Source organism: Aquarana catesbeiana, linkage group LG11 (assembly GCF_042186555.1).
Source record: "Aquarana catesbeiana isolate 2022-GZ linkage group LG11, ASM4218655v1, whole genome shotgun sequence".
NCBI lineage: Eukaryota > Metazoa > Chordata > Amphibia > Anura > Ranidae > Aquarana > Aquarana catesbeiana.
The window spans coordinates 220,156,700-220,169,873 of record NC_133334.1 but is presented as its reverse complement, the minus strand read 5'-3'; the positions used below and the strand labels follow the sequence as shown (position 1 = coordinate 220,169,873).

The 13,174-nt window shown below is 44.5% G+C and overlaps 1 protein-coding gene across 1 annotated transcript; it reads left to right on the top strand.

Annotated features, from left to right (window-relative positions):
- The first annotated feature begins 1,437 nt into the window (after positions 1-1,437).
- Positions 1,438-11,809, top strand: LOC141112483 (glyoxal reductase-like). Its single transcript, XM_073605350.1, has 2 exons — positions 1,438-1,510; positions 10,819-11,809. The coding sequence occupies exons 1-2, from the start codon at positions 1,495-1,497 to the stop codon at positions 11,676-11,678; spliced, it is 876 nt and encodes a 291-aa protein (XP_073461451.1). The 5' UTR covers positions 1,438-1,494; the 3' UTR covers positions 11,679-11,809.
- Positions 11,810-13,174: the final 1,365 nt, after the last annotated feature.

Here is a 13,174-nt window from a genome sequence, read left to right as displayed (position 1 = left end):
ACACCTGGTGCATTACCCAAGAGTTTTTTTTTTTTATTATTCAAAGGCAATGAAACCTATATATTCGGGTGAGGTCAGGTGATCTGTGTTCTGTGCCACCCGGACTGCCATTTGCGTGCATGTGTGTCGTCTGCCCCGGGCTGCTAGGCCGGAAATTGGGCCTATCCCGGGGGGGAATCTGGCTGCTAGGCTGTATGAGGGCCTATCCAGAAGTGAAAGAGCAGCACAGGGTTGGGGTTGCGGCTCGGAGAACCCATCAGTGGTCGGAGGTAGAAAAGAAGCTGTCGCTACGAAGGGACCAATCGCCTTTACCAAGGACCACAGTGAGTAACTGTAGCAAGTACCGGAACCATATTCTCACCGAAAGGGCACGGTGGAGAATCATGAAACTTCAGGAGGTGATGAAGTCAGGGACCCAACCAGGAGACGCTTGCAGATCAGCCTTGTGTGTCAAGCCAGGGACTGAGCTGGTTAGCAGGGGTGAAGCTTGAGGATTATCTGGAGTCCCAAGCAAGGGACCCAGCAGAGAAGCGGGGGTGATGCTTGAAGTAGATACCATCGCAAACTTTGGAGGAGCTCAAGGGATTCAGAGTCAGTGAATCAGAGGGTCTAGTGAGAGACGAAGAGCTCAGTATTGAAGAACTACAAGGAGTAGTTGTAGTGAAGCTGAAAGAACTGTTACGTTTGAGTTAGGAACGGTTAAAGACTGTTGCCATAGGAGACAGCATTCCTACATGTGCAGATGTGGCTTCTTGCAGGGGCCTTTCCCTGCACGGCTGTCCTCCTATTGAAGTTTTAAAGTCTGCCAATTGAGTTTGCAACTATCTAAGGGTGTCCTGGCCCTAACCCTCTTTCCCTTCAAAATATAAAAGGACTGTTAAAAGAAAAAAAACCTCTTTTACATCCAAGAAGTGTCTGGCGCCCAATGACTTTCACCACCTTCGTACCCACTATGCCTCACAACCCATTAAATATTGAAAGATGTCAGCTATCTTTGACCTTAGAGGTTCCCATTAGACCAAAAGAGGTAAAAGACTTTGCTACATTTATACAAAGAAGATTTATAAATATATATATGAATTGTGAATGTATTTGAACATGCTCGGAGGTTTCTTTTTTTTCGGGGGTGTATATAACTAGTCTTGCCTAGGGTGCAAAATAATCTAGCACCAGCCCTGGGTGGAGGAGTGTGATGTAGATAAGGACATTTATCTATACCAAGCCAAGTGAATACAATAAAGAGACTTCTGTGACCAGTAGTATGAATCTGCAGAGTGCGCTCTCATTCTGTCTTTCCTCTGAGGAGAGGACCGTCACATAGAAACCATCGGCTCCTTCTCTTATACACGACGTTCCTTCCTCTCTCGCTATGAGCCGGAGAATGGTCTGAGGTGATGTCCCCAGCGGGATTTCTATTGGTCACCCACAATGAGGGCTGGCCTTGTCGGCTCCTCCCCCTCAGACACGTGATCTCCTCATGTTCGGTGTAGTGAGATGGAGCGGCACGGAGGTAGGTGAGGGAGCGGAGGGGAGTTGTACACAGAGAGGTCCCGGTGTGTGTGGGAGCAACGAGACTCCTAATGTGGGACTCAGAAGGGGATACATGAGGTCCTGTGGCTCTTCTACTTCCTGGTTTAGTGTATATGATAAACAGACACTTGTACAGTGTGGCTGGGCAGACAGTGAGTAATGGATGAGGAGGATGGGCAGGGGGCAGGGTCAGGGTGTGTAGCTTTGCACCTGAGGTGTTCATAACATTTCACATTGCATACTCCTCTGTTCTCACTGGGCACTCACCTTTCCTGGACACAAGTGTCATGACACTGCGCAATGTGGGGTCAAACTATGTACCCCTCACATCGTTCTCGGGGAGACGTCTGCTTTTCTGTGGCCAGCCATAAAGCATTGTTTCCTTTGACCCATTGAGTGCCAGAGCGATTTATTTATTTAATGTTTTGCACATGTGCTAAAATGCACATTTTATTACTTAAAGGGGTTGTAAACCTTTTGTGTTTTTTCACTTTTAATGCATCCTATGCATTAAGGTGAAAAAACACCTCTCAGTGACCGGCCCCCCAGCCCCCCCATTTTTACTTACCTGAGCCCTGGAATTTGACCCGGCGGGGACGCGCTCTTCCTCTGCCCAGGGGTTCTCGGCTCTTGATTGGATAGATTGAGCTCCCGCTGCTGTCCATCAAATCCAAAGACCCGGGGGGGCGGGGCCGAGCTGAGTCCGGCATTCGTGTCTATTAAGGATGAGCTCCGGCGTGTTCGCACACTCCATGTGCAGAGCCCGCCAGGAAGTCAGCACTGCGCTATTCACAGGCAGTGAGACATTTCCCTATCTCTGCAGCCGCACATCGGGAAAATGTCTCACTGTCTGTGATTAGCGCAGCGCCGTGCCGACTTCCTGGTGGGCTCTGCACGTGGAGTGTGCGAACACGCCAGTGCTCATCCGTAGTGTCTATGGACGCAAATGCTGGACTCGGGAGTGCGACCGCAAGGTAACCCCCCCCCCAGGAGAGCGCTTCTCCTAGGGGGTTGTCTGATGCGGGGAGGAGCCGCTCTGCAAAACGAGCTGCGCGTTGGAGGTAAGTATGATATGATTGTTATTTAAAAAAAAAAAAAAAAGAACCCTTACAATCACTTTAACCACTTAAATACAGACCACTCCCCCCCCCCCCCTTTCCTGTCCAGGACAATTTTCAGTGCTGTCGCACTTTGAATGACAACTGTACCCAAACTATTTTTTTTTTATAATTTTGTTCCCACAAATAAAGCTTTCTTTTGGTGGTATTTGATCACCACTGGGGTTTTTTAATTTTTTGCTAAACAAACTAAAAAAGAGCAAAATCTTTGATAAAAAAAAAAAAATACCTGGTTTGTAGTTCAAAGTGTGACAGCGCTGAAAGCTAAAAATTGGCCCGGGCAGGAAGGAGGTACTAGCGCCCAGTAGGCAAGTGGTTAAGCACTTTGAGCAGCTTATTGACTCAGCTGCTGAAAGTGTTTAAAAACCTAGGGTTTAATATCCATTTTTTTTTTTTTTTTTTTTAAGATTTTTTTATTACGTGTTTGTAGTTTAAGGTACAAAACAAAGCCTATAGGACATACACAGGCTTATACAGTCAAAAGAACAATAAGGCCACTTTTACACTGGGGTGTTTTTTATAAAAAATTTTATAAATTTTCTTCCCACAAATAGAGCAATTTTTTTTTTGGTGGTATTTGATCACCTCTGGGGTTTTTATTTTTTGCTAGACAAACTAAAAAAGAGCGAAATGTTTGAAAAAAAAAAAGTTTTACTTTGTTTCTGTTCTAAAATTTTGTTTTCTCCTTCACTGACCGGCACTGATGAGTTGGCACTGATATGTATAATTGATAGGCACTGATAGGCAGCACTGATGGGCAGCCTTGATGATGAGGTACTGACAGGTTTTCCTGATGGGCACTAATTGGCACTGTGACGGGCACTGATTGGCACTGTGGCGGGCACTGATGGGTTTCTAAAGAGGCACTGACTGGCAGCTAATTGGCACTGTTCGTGGCACATCTGATCGGGCTGTGCTGGCATCTTCACTAAGGGAAACAGGAAGTGAGGCCTTGCGGCTTCCCAGCCTGTTTCCTACTGCTCATGCGCGAGTCGCGCTGCACTTTCTGAATGGTCCCACTGTCTTGTGGGACCTATGTGCCTCCCAGAAGGCAGCATGGGGGAAGGAGGAGGGGCCAGAAATTTTGTAGATCGCTGCGATCATTGTGTGGCGATCTTACCTGGAACTGGGAACGGATACCTGGTTCTGACAGGTATCCACCCCCCCCCCCCCCACCCTCAAAAGGTGCCAAATGTGCCAGCGGAGGGGGGGAGGAAGCAAAGAAGCAGAGCTTCCCCTTTTGGGTGGAGCTCCGCTTTAAGGTGAAAACCTTTAGCCCGGGTTCACACTATAATGCGCTGCGCGTCCCTGTTCACCATTTCAGGGACGAATCAGGGCCGATTCTATGCCTGAATTCGGCCCTGAAACGCAGCCAAAGACGCACAGCGTTTTTGTGCAGTGCGCACCGCAGCCGCCCCGGAGATATGTGAACCGGCTCCATAGGGAGCCAGTCACATTCTCCTGCTATGCGAATTAGATGTGCGGAAACGCACATCTAATTCGCATAGGTGTAAACCCGGGCTAAGACTTTACATTCACTTTAATATTAATTAAATTCCACAAAACATAGATTTTCTGAAAGCAGGGATCTGTAGAATATAATTGTGGCAGTTGCAATTATTTTAATGTCATATATTACAACCGCTTATACACTTCTATTCATTGTAGTGCACACAAATGGAATAATATAATAATTTTTAGGGTAAAATATAAAAGATTGGGTTAAAAAATGTCCTTAAGCAATGCTTTCAAGGATAAGCTCATTTTTTAACAGCAACATGTTAGGCTCCTTTCACACTTGTACAACCTGGCTGCGAATTTTCTTGTGACTTTGACGCGACTTGAAGTAATGCTTGTGTAATCTTGAGGTGTATGGACCTCAAGTCGCATCAAAGTTGGACCAAAGTAGTGCAGGGACTACTTTGAAGTCTCTGGGACTTGAAGTCGCACAGATTGGAATGGTACTCATTGGAAATTATGGGGTACAACTTGTCATGCGACTTTGCAGTCCCAAGTTGCAGGACAAGTCGCACAAGTGTGAAAGGGGCCTTACTTTACCACCAAACCCACATCCCCCTTGATCCCTCGTTGTGACACCAAGCAGGGGATCCCCACCACCACCACTCACTGTCACAATTTAAAAAAAAAACACTGCTGTGTGGGGCTCCGGTTGCGTCATTCATTTACAAAGTTCTGTGAATGTAAAAACTACAAATACTTTTTCAGATGTCGGCTTGAGCACTGTAGGTAGTTAATTGATTCTTCCTGTCAGTGTAAAACTGCCTGCTTATACGATGTACAGGCAGACAGCTTACACTGACAGTCTGTAGGAGTCCAGCATGACACCCATGATCTGCTGATCGTGGGTGCAATGCGTTTCAGGGTCCTGCAAAAAAAGTGAATGCACATTTTTTTACACCAGCAAAACAATGTGCATTTATTTATGTCTAAAGTGAACTAATCCTTTAAAAGGCTCTATAGCTCATTAATTATGGAATTCTTGTTCTCTGACATGCACAGCAATATTTAACATGTTTGGTGCAGTTCTCAATTTTGTAAGTGTTCCCTTGGGTTTGTGGGGGGTTTTTTTTCTAATTTTATTGGGCTTTTCAAACTTCTTTTTGCTTACCAACAACTATTGCAAGAGGGCTGAAAAGTCCTGTGTGTGGTAACATAGTTAAAGAGGACCTTCAACTAGGTTTCTAAAAAAAGTCAGTAGCTACAAAAACTGCAGCTGCTGACTTTTAAAGGATAAGTTCACCTTTTAAAAAAATAATAAATGCACATTTGCAGGTAAAATAATGTGCATTTATTTTTTTTTCTAAGGAGCCTGCAGAGCATTGTACCCACGATCTGCCGATCACGGATGCAATCTTAGGCTCCTAAAGACTCTTAGCATAACTGTCTGCTCATATGGGCAGGCAGTTACATGACAGCAGAAAGATCAATAGACTACGAGAGCGCTCACCGGCACCCTCACAGCCCATTGAGAACTACAAGTTGTCTGCTGTAATGGCTGGCGGTACTTGTAGGCGTTCAGTCACAAGAAACAATAAATGATGAGATTGTGTGGGCAGAGCCCCGCAGGGCCGTTTGATTTTAAAATTTTGACAGCGGGGAGAAGATCCCTAAAAATGGGTGTAACATATTCCATAGGTGTACTTATCCTTTAATAAACAGACACTCGCCTGTCCAGGGATCTAGCACAGTCCTCACCCCGGATGGTTCCTTGCTAGGCTTTGGGTCCTTGACGCCGGCATGGTAACTGTGGGAAGCCGACTGTGACACCTTGTGGCCTTCACGGCCGAATTCCCACTGTGCATGCGTGAGCCATGCTGTACCCTGTGAATGGTCTCGCAACCACCAGCCACCTGTAAGGTGTCCCAGAATGTATGGAGCGGGGGCTGTACTTCTGCTTCGAACACCTAGGTGATCCGAGTGGGAATGGGCACCTGCCAAAACTAGGCACAAATTCCAAATGTTTGGGAGAGGGGGGATAGGATGAGAAAAACTTCCCTTTTTGGGTGAAGTTCCGCTTTAAGGTGGCGGATTCATTTTAAGGAAATATGAGGGGTCTATTAAACCTCTAATTTCACCTCTACAAAGAGTTGGAATAGCCAGAGATTGACAGCTCTGAACCTGATGCTTCTGGGTTGATTCTTTACAGAGATGGTCACCAATCATCTCTTCAACTCTCGAACATTGCATTACTGGAGGGGAGAAAATATAGTTTCATTTTTTTTTTTTTTTTTTTTTTTTTAAGTTACACTGCTTGTCCTTAAAAGAGAAGTATGGTTTTGCACTTTTTTGCAGATTCATACTCATTCTGCACTGAGAACTGAGCGATCGAACACCGCCGATCACTCGGTTCTGACAGCTCCATGAGAAGAGAGCTGGTGATTGTCAATCACCAGCTCTCTGCTCTGCCCCCTCCTCCCTCACTGGAACGCTGAGCTGTGGAGGGGGCGGCCGGCTCAGGCTCTCAGTGGCTTGCTGAGAGCCCGAGCAGGGTGTCGGTCCAGGGACCTGGCGGATCCCAACTTCCATTGTCGTGATGACATTGGCCCTGGACCGACTTCTGTGACGGCAGCAGAGAGCGGACTTCAGCCCGCTCTCTGCTGAAAACTGGTCACAGGAGTGCAAAATGAATTGTACTCTTGTGATTCATAGGAGAAGTACAGCCAAACGAGCTTTGGCTATACCTTTAATGTTACTACCACTCGGTGCACGGTCCAGCTGCAGAAACTTTTAGCTTCTCATAGACTCTCTGATAGATTTTACAGGATGGACAGTCCACCTGCTAGGAATTGCCAGAATCCCATGTACAAGGGTTAAATGCCCATTGTGCGTAAAGCCTCAAGTGATATTAAACTGTTTTTTAACCTCACCTCATTCTGCATGCGCTATAGCGGAAAGATGGCTACAGCGCGGGCTTTCATTGCCGGGAGGGTGTCCTTAGGACACAGCTGATGACAGATCGGCGTAAAGGGCCAATCACAGCAGCTCTTTACTACGTGATCAGCTGCGTCCAATGACAGCTGATCATGTAAACACAAGCCGGTTATCGGCATTCCTTTCCTTACTCTGACAGCAGAGAGCCGATAACTGGCTTGTGTGAAAGGGACATCTAAACTGATAATCAGGGCACTATTTGTCAGTGCAGTCCCAGTGCTGACAATCAGCGCTCATCAGCAAGGCCCCTTTCACACTGAAGGCGCTTTTCAGGCATTTTAGCGCTAAAAATAGCGCCTCTCAAGCCTCCCCAGTATGAAAGCTCGAGTGCTTTTACACTGAGGTGGTGCGCTTGCAGGATGGAAAAAAAAGTCCTGCAAGCAGCATCTTTGGGGCGGTGTGGGAGCAGTGTATACACCGCTCCCACACCGCCCCTGCCTTTAAAATTAATAAGGCAGTGCTACAAAAGCGCATGGAAAGTGCTTCGGCAGCAGCGCTTTTCGGGCACTTATAACCCCTTGTTAACCCCTTCTTTGGGGTTAAAAGTGCCCCGCTCCCACCGCACAGCACCAGTAATGCGCCGCTAAAACGAGTGGCGCTTTACCACTAGCACGGGACAGTCTTCAGTGTGAAAGGGGTCTTAAGGAGAAAAATTACCTGTTTGCAACATTTTATAACAAACTATGAAGAACTTTTTTTCTAAATTTTACGTCATTTTTTTTTTTTTTTTTTCAATTTATTTAGCAAAAAATAAAAAACCCAGTGATGATAAAATACCACCAAAAGAAATCTCTATTTGTGTAAAAAAAAATGATAAAAATTTCATTTGGGTACAGTGTAGTATGACCGCCCAATTGTCATTCAAAGTGTGACAGCACTGAAAGCTAAAAATTGGCCCGGGCAGGAAGGAGGTACTAGCGCCCAGTAGGCAAGTGGTTAAGCACTTTGAGCAGCTTATTGACTCAGCTGCTGAAAGTGTTTAAAAACCTAGGGTTCAATATCACTTTTTTTTTAAGATTCTTTTTATTAAGTGTTTGTAATATAAGGTACAAAACAAAGCCTATTGGACATACACAGGCTTATACAGTCAAAAGAACAATAAGGCCACTTTTACACTGGGGCGTTTTTTTTTTTTTTGGTGCTTTTGGGCTAAAAATAGTACCTGTAAAGCACCTGAAAAACGCCCCAGTGTGAGAGCCTGAGTGCTTTCACACAGGAGCGGTGCACTTGCAGGACTGCAAGCAGCATCTTTGGAGAAGTGTGGGAGAGCCGTATTTAGCGATCCTAAATTGCCCCTGCCATTGAAATCAATAACCAGCGCTGCAGAAGCGCCTGTAAATCGCTTTGGCAGCGGCGCTTTTAACCCTTTTTCGGCCGCTAGCGGGGGGTTAAAAGCGTCCCACTAGCGGCCGAAAAGCAATGCTAAAATGACGGTAAAGTGCTGCTAAATGTAGCGGCGCTTTACCGTCGACCCCCCCATAGTGAAAGTGCCTTAAAAAACAAAAACATTACTGAGCACAACTATTCATTTGGCAACCAAGGTAACCATATAAGATACAGCTAAATGGCATATACATTACCGAGGATGACGTTGATCAGACTTCCTCCACTATTCAGGTGATTCTCAAAGGGTCAAAAGAATTAAGAGTAAGGATATGGAAAAAATAATGTTGAAGTATCAGCAGAAGGTGTCGTTACAGAGGAGTCAACCCAGATATCCCATATTTTGGAGAATTATAAGTGTATTTATACAGCGGTATTGCTGAATTGACCAGAGTTTTCCAGAAGTCAAGCATAGATGCTGTCGGGGGACTTCCATTTGAGCAAGATGGCTTTGCGGGCATAAAATAACAGTACAGGCAGTCCCAGAGTTACGAACACCTGAGTTACAAACGACGCCTACTTACGGACGGCCTCAAATGCCGGCCACTTGTGCTCCACGCTGGCCCTGGATACCTCCGGACACATCCCATACTTCAGTACTACATGTACTGCATGACTAGAAGAGCCCCAGATAACATAACAAGTGCCCGGAACATCCCACATCCATGCACAGGCGGACGTTACACTTACAAATGCAGTGTTGCGATTTACGATCAACTTCGACTTATGAACAAAGTTACAGTCCCTATTGTGTTCGTATCTCGGGAACTTCCTGTAAACCTATCCGTGTTCTCATTGCTCTAGACATGGCCAATAACTGCACTAGACCCAGTACACAGACATCCACCGTCAGTGGTAGACATCAATGTACGCTTTTGGGGTTTATTCCAACCAGGCACAGCCAGGCAACTATCATTTCTGGGAGTAGGCCAGCAATACAAGATTACATATTACTCTGACAACTGCACTTTTATAACCATTTCTCATAGCATGTGTTCATCGTACATATAACTAAACCACTTTGGTTCATGTACTGTATATCTGTACAGTGCGCTATGTTTATTAAAACTAAAAGCCTTAGGGAGTAATGCAATGTCCCTTGGTTCACAAGTAGGCCACACATTACCTTTGCAAAGAGGCATCAGATCAAATTATGAAATAAGAATTCGATATGTTCATACAGCCCTACATTACCTCTAGTTGGTTAACATTCATTCTGCTTTAGGGTTGTGTTAGAAGGAAAATTTTACCTTTAAAACTGAACTCTCGGCAGATTAAACACAAATATAGTAGTACTGTAATCATCGTATAATACATCATTAAATGTATTTTTTTTTTTTTAGTGCAAGCAGTATAAGTACCTGCAGTTCAGCCTGGTGTCAGTATTGCAGTTCCAGGTTCATTTGCTGACAAGCAGCATGCTTATAGGAAAAGAAAGCAAAGTGACAGATATACTGTATGAGCCCTTCACTGTGCTGCTTTCCTTTCATTGTCCAGTAAAAAGCTGGGTGGTCCCAGATGGACCTGGGCTCAAAGGAAATGGATTAATTGATGTTGGCCATCAGACTAAGGACATCTAGTGACAGGAAAAATCTTTGAAGTTGAATATTGCAGCAAAAAAGCTATTTGATATTTTCTTCAAATTGGCAGATTGTTTTATCTTGTTATTTTTGCCTGGAGTTCTGCTTCTGCACATGACGCCAAGCCATCATGTTTCCTAATGCTGGGATTCGCACCCTGGCAAAACGTCCATGTGATTATACCCTAAGCAGCATAGTTTGACAAATTTTATGCTCCATAAAAAGGAACCATGTGTATAAACTATCACAATGCCTAGCTGTGAACGGCTAGCTGCGGCTGCCACTGTAATGACAGGCTGTCAGCGGCTGAAGTTATTCATGGCTGTTCACACATCCTTCGATTATTTGCACTGAAGGTGGCTGGATGCACTTTGCAAACAACCACCCATTGGCAGCTGTCAAGCCCAGAAACAGGAATCGGTAGATTCCTGCCACTGGCAAAACGCCTGTGCAAACGCACCCTTAATGTATTTAAGGGATCATACATGATCCTCACGAACTCTGATTATATGTTGTATTTACACTTTTTATACATGCTTTTCCTTTTCTAATGGAGTATATAACTAAAACCTGTTCTGTGTGGAAACTTGCCTTCCTGTTTTGAATAATTAAAGTAAATTGAACTGTGTTGACTGAGGGACATGGTGGTTTTATGCCTAGATATGCTTGGAAATCGACAAGCCACCAAAAGCTCAAAGGAAATTGTGATAGTTGCAAGCTTGTTAATTCTTTTTTTTTTTTTTTTTCCTTCCTAGACCTACAGCAGACTTTGACACTAAATAATGGGGTCACCATGCCTCTCCTTGGACTGGGCACATTCCGTCTACGTGGGCTTGAAAATGTTATTCAAGCTGTAGATGCTGCATTGAAATCTGGCTATCGATCATTTGACACAGCTTCTGTCTACCGCAACGAAGGTGATCTTGGCCAGGCTTTGCGCCAGCTTCTCCCTAAATATAACTTGAGTCGTACTGATGTCTTCATTACAACTAAATTAGCTCCTGTAGATATGGGTAAGGGAGCACGTGAAGCTTGCCTGAAGAGCCTGGCTGAACTAGGATGTGAATACTTGGATCTTTTCCTGATTCATTGGCCAGGTAAGCAGGGGTGGCGAAGTGATGATACCAGGAATCAAGAAGCAAGAAAGGAGAGCTGGAAAGCTTTGGAGGACTTGTATCAGGCTGGCACTATTAGGGCTCTGGGAGTATCTAACTATACAACCTCTCACCTCACAGACCTGCTTGGATCTTGTTGCATACCACCGGCAGTTTTGCAGGTGGAATTTCATCCACGACTACCACAACTTGAGCTTTTGAACTTTTGTAAAAAACATGGGATCCACTTGCAAGCCTACTCCTCTTTAGGATGTGGTGACCTACTGAAAAAGGACGAAGTGACTAAGGTGGCAAATATCCACGGACGCTCACCTTCCCAGATATTGCTTCAGTGGGCTCTCAGACAAGGTGTTGGGGTTATACCCAAGGCCTCAGCCCCTGAAAGAATACAGGAAAATATTGGGGTCTGGGACTTTAATATGAGTGATGAAGAAGCTGAGACACTTAGAGGGGATGGCACAGAGAAGAGGTACTGCTGGGATCCTACCGGAGTTATATAGGACTTTGTACTCTTTCTATATAGAACTTTGTTTTATGGACATGTAGTAGTTACCTTTACATCCCTTACTCTTCTGCCAGTTGTTATGAAAAACATTTCTTATTTATTAAAAGCAAATAATTCAGCTTCTTACTTGTTTTAAGATTTACTTAAAACATTGGCATTTGTTTAATACGCAAAATGAAAATGTCATTTTATGACTTAACTGCAAAAAGGTGACTTTGCATGCAATAGGTAGCGACAGCTTATTGCTCTTTGGAACGACTAAATTAGCATCTAGATGTAAAAGAGAGCCAACATTAAAACATATTGGGAGCAACTTAATAAAGTGCTTGCAACACTTTTCTGGCAGTATTTAAAAAGTCTTGTGCCATTTCTTGTGAAAAAAAAAAAAAAAAGTCTTGTGCCTAATTTGTGAAAGCTTTGTGACAGGTTCTTTAACAGTTGTACGACAGATTCAGGTTTTAGCTATTTGTGCCACTTTCACATTGTTGCTATGGCTCCATCAAATAAAAAATAACAAAATTACTAGTAAATAACAAAACTGAAGGTAATTAGGACCAACTAAGATGGTGTACAAAGACAGGCCAGAGTTATCCAGGGTGGGAGAAGATGTGTGTTAACTATGTTAAAGTGTTTTGTATTGGCTTTGTTGGTTGCCTGTATCTTACCAACCAATGATATAGGGCTGAACTGGGGCAGAGATCAATGGGGATTCTAAGAGACTAGTTCCCCATCAGGTCTGCCTTCTATGTGATTGATGGCGGTGGGCGGATACCATAGGCAAGGGTTTCTTAACCAGGGTTCCGCCAGAGTTTAAGAGGTCCTTAAGCAATTTTTGCCTCTCAGATACATTTCTATTGACACCAATGATCTAAATAGGTGAAAGGGGGTAATTCTTGCCAGTGAGCACAAGTGTAAGGAACATTCTTCCCACCGACTATCACACTTGTTTCATGAGTTGTAGATATAGTGACATATATATATATATATATTTTTTATTTTTTTTTTTTTTTAAGCAGGGGTTCCCTGAGACCAGAAGGTTATTTCAAGGGTTCCTCTGTGTTGAAAAGCTGCATAGATGCTATTGAGCTGTCCATTGTCTTTGGAATTCACCCACTCCCACCTACTGTCTGTAAGAAGGTCGGTAGACACTGGCCAAGCAGGTAGTTTAGCAATGCTAAGTCTCAGTGCTGACTGACTCTGTAACCAACAAATTCATGTACCTATTCCCGACAAGTAAATAAATCTGTTGCAGCCCCCAAGAATTGTGTTGTGCAGAAGCAATGAATTTCTAACCACTTGCCGACTGGCTCACGCCGATATACTTTGGCAAAGTGGCACGGGTGTGCAAAACGACATACCCATACGTCACTCCATCATCGGCAGCTAGCTGGCTCCAGGGAATCGTGCCTGCGGGTCCCGTGGACTCGATGTCCGCCGGTGGACAAGGCATTTCCCTGTTCTGCCTAGCAACATGACAGGGATCTACTGCTC